Source organism: Bombina bombina, chromosome 2 (genome assembly GCF_027579735.1).
Source record: "Bombina bombina isolate aBomBom1 chromosome 2, aBomBom1.pri, whole genome shotgun sequence".
NCBI classification, from domain to species: Eukaryota; Metazoa; Chordata; class Amphibia; order Anura; family Bombinatoridae; genus Bombina; species Bombina bombina.
The window spans coordinates 111169323-111179607 of NC_069500.1; the positions used below are offsets into that span (position 1 = coordinate 111169323).

Below are 10285 nucleotides of genomic sequence, written 5' to 3' on the forward strand. Positions count from 1 at the left end.
TACCTCTCAACACATTCGAACAAACATGACATATTTAGGACCCTCACACCATTTGAAACACTATGCTACCTACCGAAAAAAATAGACTAATATCTGTCAATTCGCTTTATCTGGGACGAATATATTCATTCTCTGCAAACCTTACAAGAACAAGGAAATACTCGACCTACATAATTATGTATCTTTTGGCCTCTACATAGCAAAACTTGCATCTAACCTTTATCCAAAACTAGGTGCCCTGTACAGAAACAATTCCTGCTTACGCCCTACAGTAAAGGAAAAGATTGTACAGCAAATGCTGATGCCAATCATTGATTATGGGGATGTAGTATACGCATCTGCACCGCAAACTCACCTTAATACATTGTATAAACTCGTTCTGCCGCTTTGTGCTACAAAGTAACTACAGGATCCACCATTGTGACATGCTAAAAGAACTAAACTGGCTGTAGCTGGAATCCAGACGCACCTCCATCTTTCCTGCCTTGTGTTTAAAGGGACAGTCTTGTCCAAAATAAATTTTCATGATTCAGATAGAGCATGTAATTTTAAACAATTTTCCAATTTACTTTTATCACCAATTTTGCTTTGTTCTCTTGGTATTCTTAGTTGAAAGCTAAACCTAGTAGGTTCATATGCTAATTTCTAAGCCCTTGAAGGCCGCCTCTTCTCTCAGGGCATTTTGACAGTTTTTCACCACTAAGAGGGTGTTAGTTCACGTTTATCATAAAGATAACACTGTGCTCACGCACGTGGAGTTCCAGTGAGCAAGCTCTGATTGGCTAAAATGGTGTCTGTCAAAAGAACTGAAATAAGGTGGCAGTTTGCAGAGGCTTAGATACAAGGTAATCACAGAGGTAAAAAACATAATTTATGCTTACCTGATAAATTCCTTTCTCCTGTAGTGTAGTCAGTCCACGGGTCATCCATTACTTATGGGATATTAACTCCTCTCCTAACAGGAAGTGCAAGAGGATCACCCAAGCAGAGCTGCATATAGCTCCTCCCCTCTACGTCATACCCAGTCATTCGACCGAAAACCAAACGAGAAAGGAGAAACTATAGGGTGCAGTGGTGACTGGAGTATAATTTAAAAATTTAGACCTGCCATAAAAACAGGGCGGGCCGTGGACTGACTCACACTACAGGAGAAAGGAATTTATCAGGTAAGCATAAATTATGTTTTCTTCCTGTTAAGTGTAGTCAGTCCACGGGTCATCCATTACTTATGGGATACCAATACCAAAGCTAAAAGTACACGGATGACGGGAGGGACAGGCAGGATCTTTACACGGAAGGAACCACTGCCTGAAGAACCTTTCTCCCAAAAACAGCCTCAGAAGAAGCAAAAGTGTCAAATTTGTAAAATTTGGAAAAAGTATGAAGAGAAGACCAAGTTGCAGCCTTGCAAATCTGTTCAACAGAGGCCTCATTCTTAAAGGCCCACGTGGAAGCCACAGCTCTCGTAGAATGAGCTGTAATTCTTTCAGGAGGCTGCTGTCCAGCAGTCTCATAGGCTAAACGTATTATGCTACGAAGCCAGAAAGAGAGAGAGGTAGCAGAAGCTTTCTGACCTCTCCTCTGTCCAGAATAAACGATAAACAGGGAAGAAGTTTGGCGAAAATCTTTAGTTGCCTGTAAATAAACTTTCAGGGCACGGACTACGTCTAGATTGTGTAGAAGTCGTTCCTTCTTTGAAGAAGGGTTAGGACACAATGAAGGAACAACAATCTCTTGATTGATATTCCTGTTAGTGACTACCTTAGGTAAGAACCCAGGTTTAGTACGCAGAACTACCTTGTCTGAATGAAAAATCAGATAAGGAGAATCACAATGTAAGGCCGATAACTCAGAACACTCTTCGAGCCGAGGAAATAGCCATTAAAAACAGAACTTTCCAAGATAACAGCTTGATATCAATGGAATGAAGGGGTTAAAACGGAACACCCTGTAAAACGTTAAGAACTAAGTTTAAAGCTCCACGGTGGAGCAACAGTCTTAAACACAGGCTTAATCCTGGCCAAAGCCTGACAAAAAGCCTGAACGTCTGGAACTTCTGACAGACGCCTTGTGTAAAAGGATTGACAGAGCTGAGATCTGTCCCTTTAAAGAACTAGCAGATAAACCCTTTTCTAAACCCTTCTTGTAGAAAAGACAATATCCTAGGAATCCTAACCTTACTCCATGAGTAACTCTTGGATTCGCACCAATGTAAGTATTTACGCCATATTTTATGGTAAATTTTCCTGGTAACAGGTTTCCTAGCCTGTATTAAGGTATCAATTACTGACTCCGAAAACCCACGCTTTGATAAAATCAAGCGTTCAATCTCCATGCAGTCAGCTTCAGAGAAATTAGATTTTGATGTTTGAAAGGACCCCTGAATTAGAAGGTCCTGTCTCAGAGGCAGAGACCAAGGTGGACAGGATGACATGTCCACTAGATCTGCATACCAGGTCCTGCGTGGCCACGCAGGCACTATTAGAATCACCGATGCTCTCTCCTGTTTGATCCTGGCAATCAATCGAGGAAGCATCGGGAAGGGTGGAAACACATAAGCCATTTTGAAGTTCCAAGCTGCTGTCAGAGCATCTATCAGAACTGCTCCCGGGTCCCTGGACCTGGACCAAGGAAGCTTGGCGTTCTGGCGAGACGCCATGAGATCCATATCTGGTTTGCCCCAACGCCGAAGTATTTGGGCAAAGACCTCTGGATGAAGTTCCCACTCCCCCGGAAGAAAAGTCTGGCGACTTAGGAAATCCGCCCTCCCAGTTCTCCACGCCTGGGATGTGGATCGCTGATAAGTGGCAAGAGTGAGACTCTGCCCAGAGAATTATCTTTGAGACTTCCATCATCGCTAGGGAACTCCTTGTCCCTCCTTGATGATAGATGTAAGCCACAGTTGTGATGTTGTCCGACTGAAACCTGATGAACCTCAGAGATGCTAGCTGAGGCCAAGCTAGAAGGGCATTGAAAACTGCTCTTAATTCCAGAATGTTTATGGGAAGGAGACTCTCCTCCTGAGTCCATGATCCCTGAGACTTCAGGGAATTCCAGACAGCGCCCCAACCTAGCAGGCTGGCGTCTGTTGTTACAATCGTCCAATCTGGTCTGCTGAAGGGCATCCCCTTGGACAGATGTGGCCGAGAGAGCCACCATAGAAGAGAATTTCTGGTCTCTTGATCCAGATTCAGCATAGGGGACAAATCTGAGTAATCCCCATTCCACTGACTTAGCATGCACAACTGCAGTGGTCTGAGATGCAGGCGTGCAAAGGGAACTATGTCCATTGCCGCTACCATTAAACCGATTACCTCCATGCATTGAGCCACTGACGGGTGTGGAATGGAATGAAGGACACGGCAAGCATTTAGGAGTTTTGTTAACCTGTCTTCTGTCAGGTAAATTTTCATTTCTACCGAATCTATAAGAGTCCCTAAGAAGGGAACTCTTGTGAGTGGCAATAGAGAACTCTTTTCATCGTTCACCTTCCACCCATGTGACCTTAGAAATGCCAGTACTAACTCTGTATGAGACTTGGCAGCTTGGAAACTTGACGCTTGTATCAGAATGTCGTCTAGGTACGGAGCTACCGATATTCCTCGCGGTCTTAGTACCACCAGAAGAGAACCCAGAACCTTTGTGAAGATTCTTGGAGCAGTAGCTAACCCGAAGGGAAGAGCTACAAAACTGGTAATGCCTGTCTAGGAAGGCAAACCTTAGGTACCGGTAATGATCCTTGTGAATCGGTATGTGAAGGTACGCATCCTTTAAATCCACTGTGGTCATGTACTGACCCTTTTGGATCATGGGTAAGATTGTCCGAATAGTTTCCATTTTGAACGATGGAACTCTTAGGAATTTGTTTAGGATCTTTAAATCCAAGATTGGTCTGAAGGTTCCTTCTTTCTTGGGAACCACAAACAGATTTGAGTAAAACCCTTGTCCGTGTTCCGACCGCGGAACCGGGTGGATCACTCCCATTAGTAAAAGATCTTGTACACAGCGTAGAAACGCCTCTTTCTTTATCTGGTTTGTTGACAACCTTGAAAGATGAAATCTCCCTTTTGGAGGAGAAGCTTTGAAGTCCAGAAGATATCCCTGAGATATGATCTCTAACGCCCAGGGATCCTGGACATCTCTTGCCCACGCCTGGGCGAAGAGAGAAAGTCTGCCCCCCACTAGATCCGTTTCCGGATCGGGGGCCCTCACTTCATGCTGTCTTAGGGGCAGCAGCAGGTTTTCTGGCCTGCTTGCCCTTGTTCCAGGTCTGGTTAGGTTTCCAGCCCTGTCCTGTAGCGAGCAACAGTTCCCTTCCTGTTTTGGAGCGGAGGAAGGTTGATGCTGCTCCTGCCTTGAAGTTGCGAAAGGCACGAAAATTAGACTGTCTAGCCCTTGGTTTGGCTCTGTCTTGAGGCAGGGCATGTCCCTTACCTCCAGTAATGTCAGCGATAATTTCCTTCAAACCGGGCCCGAATAAGGTCTGCCCCTTGAAAGGTATGTTAAGCAATTTAGATTTAGAAGTCACATCAGCTGACCAGGATTTAAGCCACAGCGCTCTGCGCGCCTGAATGGCGAATCCGGAGTTCTTAGCCGTAAGCTTAGTTAAATGTACTACGGCATCAGAAATAAATGAATTAGCTAGCTTAAGGACTCTAAGCTTGTCTGTAATCTCATCCAATGTAGCTGAGCTAATGGTCTCTTCCAGAGACTCAAACCAGAATGCCGCCGCAGCCGTGACAGGCGCAATGCATGCAAGGGGTTGCAATATAAAAACCTTGTTGAACAAACATGTTCTTAAGGTAACCCTCTAACTTTTTATCCATTGGATCTGAAAAGGCACAGCTATCCTCCACCGGGATAGTGGTACGCTTAGCTAAAGTAGAAACTGCTCCCTCCACCTTAGGGACCGTCTGCCATAAGTCCCGTGTGGTGGCGTCTATTGGGAACATTTTTCTAAATATAGGAGGGGGTGAGAAGGGCACACCGGGTCTATCCCACTCCTTGTTAACAATTTCTGTAAGCCTTTTAGGTATAGGAAAAACGTCAGTACCACGTCGGTACCGCAAAATATTTATCCAGCCTACATATTTTCTCTGGGATTGCAACCGTGTTACAATCATTCAGAGCCGCTAATACCTCCCCTAGTAACACACGGAGGTTCTCAAGCTTAAATTTAAAATTTGAAATGTCTGAATCCAGTTTATTTGGATCAGATCCGTCACCCACAGAATGAAGCTCTCCGTCTTCATGTTCTGCAAATTGTGACGCAGTATCAGACATGGCCCTAGTATTTTCAGCGCACTCTGTTCTCACTCCAGAGTGGTCGCGTTTACCCCTAAGTTCTGGCAATTTAGATAAAAACTTCAGTCATAACATTTGCCATGTCTTGCAAAGTGATTTGTAATGGCTGCCCTGATGTACTTGGCGTCACAATATCACGCACCTCCTGAGCGGGAGATGCAGGTACTGACACGTGAGGAGAGTTAGTCGGCATAACTTCCCCCTCGCTTGTTTGGTGGAAATTTGTTTCACATTGTACAGATTGACTTTTATTTAAAGTAGCATCAATACAGTTAGTTACAAAAAATTTCTATTGGGCTCCACCTTGGGCATTGGAACAAATGACACAGATATCTTCCTCTGAGTCTGACATGTTTAACACACTAGCAAAAAAACTTACAACTTGGTTATAATCTTTTTTAGCAAAAAAACGTACTGTGCCTCAAAGAGGTACTAACGATTAAATGACAGTTGAAATAATGAACTGAAAAACAGTTTATAGCATCAAACTTTAAAACAACAAAACTTTTAGCAAAGGGTTTGTTCCCATTAGTAAAAATAAGCAATAATTAAATTTGACATAAAAAATACAAGAGCAACGTTTTTTATTCACAGTCACTATAAAAATTCTCACAGCTCTGCTGAGAGAATTACCTCCCTTCAAAGAAGTTTGAAGACCCTGAGATCTATCAAGATGAACCGGATCATGCAGGAAAAATAAAGAGTAAGCTGACTGGTAATTTTTTGATGCGTAGCAAAGAGCGCCAAAAACGGCCCCTCCCTCTCCCACACAGCAGTGAAGAAGAAACGAAACTGTCACAATTAAAGCAAAAAAAACTGCCAAGTGGAAAATAATGCCCAAATATTATTCACACAGTACCTCAGCAATGTAAACGATTCTACATTCCAGCAAAAACGTTTAACATGATAAATAGTTATTAAAAAAGGATTAGTGACTTTTAACAGAGTAGTTCCGGTGAAATACCACCCCAGAATACTGAAGTGTATACATACATGTCATTTAACGGTATGGCAGGATTTTCTCATCAATTCCATTCAGAAAATAAAAACTGCTACATACCTCAATGCAGATTCATCTGCCCGCTGTCCCCCTGATCTGAAGCCTTTTTACCTCCCTCAGATGGCCGAGAACAGCAATAATGATCTTAACTACTCCGGTTAAAATCATAGTAAAAAACTCTGAGCAGTAGTCTTCCTCAAACTCTGCCAGAGAAGTAATACACGCTCCGGTGCTATTTTAAAATAACAAACTTTTGATTGAAGTCATAAAAACTAAGAATAATCACCATAGTCCTCTCACACATCCTATCTAGTCGTTGGGTGCAAGAGAATGACTGGGACAGACGTAGAGTGGGGAGGAGCTATATGCAGCTCTGCTGGGGTGAATCCTCTTGCATGTTCCTGGTTGGGAGGAGTTATATCCCAGAAGTAATGATGACCCGTGGACTGATCACACATAACAGAAGAAAGTATATTTATATAACTGTGTTGGTAATGCAAAACTAGGGAATGGGTAATAGAGGGATTATCTATCTTTTCACACAATAAAAATTCTGGTGTAGACTGTCCCTTTAAGAGCTTTTCTGGGAAGCTCCCACCTTACCTGAGCAGAATGCTCTCCCCGGCTATTCCCACCTCTTATAACCTCCGATCCAGTACTAGCACATTATTTAGCTTGCCGCAATGCAAAAAGAAAGCAGCTCGATCCTCCTTTCCTACAGAGCACCACAATTGTGGAATGACCTCCCGCACACTTTCAAACCTTCCCCAAGCCTAAAATCCTTTAAGAGATCCCTCTCTACATATCACAAAACAGAATGCACCTGTCATGGTTGATTATATATTTCCTTCCTGCTCTATGTTACATTTTGCATATATTGTGTATTATTATTGTTTTTATTTTATTGTACACTATTGTATCAATGCAATGTCTTGTGAACCCAGGACATACCTGAAAATGAGAGGAATCTCAATGTATCCTTCCTGGTAAAATATTATAGAAATAAATTATCACTATGGAACACAACCTAGATTTATTACTTCCCACCTTCTCCCTATAGGACTTCTTCATACAACACCATCAAACAAACACCAAGTTTAAACCAATACACTGTTACAAAAAGTACTGAATGAGCATTATTATGTGTCCTTTTAAAACGTACTACTTTTGTACAAGCACTGTTATTGTTCATATTATTGTTTTATGTTTAATTATATACTGAAAATTGAAAATGTACACAAAACAATACCTACTCTGATCACTGGACTATTTCAACAAAATCCCTGAATGTTTACAGGTACCACTTTAACTTCCTTCTCCATATATATCTCAGGTCTAAAGATATGATAAACAGTGTGAAGTAACAGTGTCTAACAAAGTATATTTATAGATGTATTAAAATCTGTGATACATAATATTATAGATATAACAATGTTATTATGAAAATGTCCACAAGAGGGAGTATGTGTACAGCCGGAGTTTGTTTGGGGCGAAAAATAAATAAAATAAAAAAAGTCTTAGGCATGACTAAGGGGGCTTTAACCCCGAACCGTTGCTGTTTTTTATTGTCTGAATAAAGTCTTTTAAAGATTTAAAAAAAAAAAAAAAAACAGCATGTGATAAGAGGCTGTCTTTAGTGGCTTAGAAACAGGCAGAAATTTAGAGGTTTAAATGTTATAAAGTATATTAATATAATAATGTTGGTTGTGCAAAGCTGGGGAGTGGGTAGTAAAGGCGTCATCTATCTTTTGAAACAATAACAATTTTGGTGTTGACTGTCCCTTTAACTTTCCAAGATGGAGAAGAAAATCTTAGGAGGTCATTGGACTGATATGTTAATGTCATTACTGGGCTTTGAAGTTCTCAGAGAGAGAGAGACGGTTATTAACAAAACAAATTTTATCTTTTACCCACTGTGGTAGTAAAAATGCTCATTTTAAAGGGACAGTCTAGGCCAAAATAAACTTTTATGATTCAGATAGAGCATGTAATTTAAAAACAATTTTCCAATTTACTTTTATCACCAATTTTGCTTTGTTCTCTTGGTATTCTTAGTTGAAAGCTTAACCTGAGAGGTTCATATGCTAATTTCTTATACCTTGAAGGCCACCTCTTTTCAGAATGCATTTTAACAGTTTTTCACCACTAGAGGGTGTTAGTTCACATATTTCATATAGATAACACTGTGCTCGTGCACGTGAAGTAATCTGGGAGCAGGCACTGATTGGCTAAACTGCAAGTCTGTCAAAAGAACTGAAATAAAAGGGGCAGTTTGCAGAGGCTTAGATACAAGATAATCACAGAGGTTAAAAGTATAATAATATAACTTTGTTGGTTATGCAAAACTGGGGAATGGGTAATAAAGGTATTATCTATCTTTTAAAACAATAAAAATTCTGGTGTAGACTGTCCCTTTAAGAATATCGCTGAATGATTCATTTGTCAGTCAAAATAAATTAGTCTAAATAAGTTTAATTCATTTGAGATAATGATGTGTAGGGAAAAACAATTTTCCAATATATTACTAAGCATTCTATATTTTATTTTGGCCCCTTTTTCTGGAATACAACTGTAAAAATTGTGGATTTGGTAGTCCCTGTGAATTTACAATTATATCCCTGTTAAATTATATACACACAATCATTGTCTAATCACTGTAAAAGCTCATATATATCAGCCCCTCATTGGCACAGGAGGTAAGATAGAAAGAAATGATCATCAACATAAATATTTTTTTTATATTTGCTAATATTTCTAGCTAATACTCACAGTTAAGACCCCTCCCCTAGGGAAAATGGACAGAACTGACTGCTTCCTAAACAAATAGGACCCCTTAATCAGCCCCTCCTGCTACTCTTGTAACACGCTCCCGTGCAGACGACAGCTTTACCTAGCAGGGGAGCGCACTACATACTGTCTAATCACAGTGAGCTCTCTAACACTATTTAACCGTAAGTCTGACGCACTGTTAGAAGAGGTAGGCTTCATAAAGAAAGGTATAATTTTTGGGGCAAAATTACTAATTTACAAGACCAAATTTACACTAAAGGCCATCCTTGGGTTACATAATTCTGCAAATATTGCAGAATTATGTAACATGGAAACCTATGTTTAGAGCCTCTTTAAGTTGCCTACCTTTTCTTGAAGGCAGATATTGTACACTATTGATTTTATACTATTTCGTCCAAAATTAAAACACAAATGACATTTAAATAAATTGTGATTTTATTATTGCTTCTGGGCATGAAACAAGTACCGACTATGGCATCTATTTCGCTTCAAGCACCGGATCTCTTCAACACGTATAATTGATGTACATTAACTAATATACCAACACCTAATTACAGTAATATATTGGCATCAGGAGTTTTCATGTACTTTGTATACTTACGGATGTCTTGCACATTTTTTTGAAATCTTTTTTCTGGCGTCCCCTTGACATTCGTGGCAGTTATCGTTATTTCACATGTTGAATAAAGCTCAAACTCTGCTTCAAATCTTCTTTCATTAGTATTAAAACAATTAATTTTTGATGACCTATATAAAACAAAAAGAATCAGAATGGTCCTTAAAGGGAAATGAAACCCCATTTTTTTCTTTCATTAATTAGAAAGAGTGTGCAATTTTAAACAACATTCTAATTTACTTCTATTATCTAATTTGTTTCATTCTCTTGATATGCTTTGCTGAAAAGCATATCTAGATAGGCTCAGTAGCTGCTGATTGGTGCGTGCACATAGATGCCTCATGTGATTGGCTCACCCATATGCATTGCTATTTCTTCAACAAAGGATATCTAAAAAATAAAACAAATTAGATAATAGAAGTAAATTTGAATGTTGTTTAAAATTATATTCTCTAACTGAATCATGAAAGAAAAATTTGGGTTTAGTGGCCCTTTAAAGTGTTTTAACCATAGAATTAAAAAAAAAAAATTAAAATATTATTTTTTTTTAAATGTAGTGTATATCTGCAATTAAG

The 10285-nt window shown here is 40.0% G+C and overlaps 1 protein-coding gene across 1 annotated transcript in view; it reads right to left on the reverse strand.

The window, feature by feature from the left end:
- Window positions 1-10285, reverse strand: part of LIFR (LIF receptor subunit alpha) — a 185572-nt gene that overhangs the window by 166132 nt on the left and 9155 nt on the right. The window contains 1 exon segment of the mRNA XM_053699675.1: window positions 9696-9841. Coding sequence (XP_053555650.1) covers window positions 9696-9841 — 146 coding nt within the window.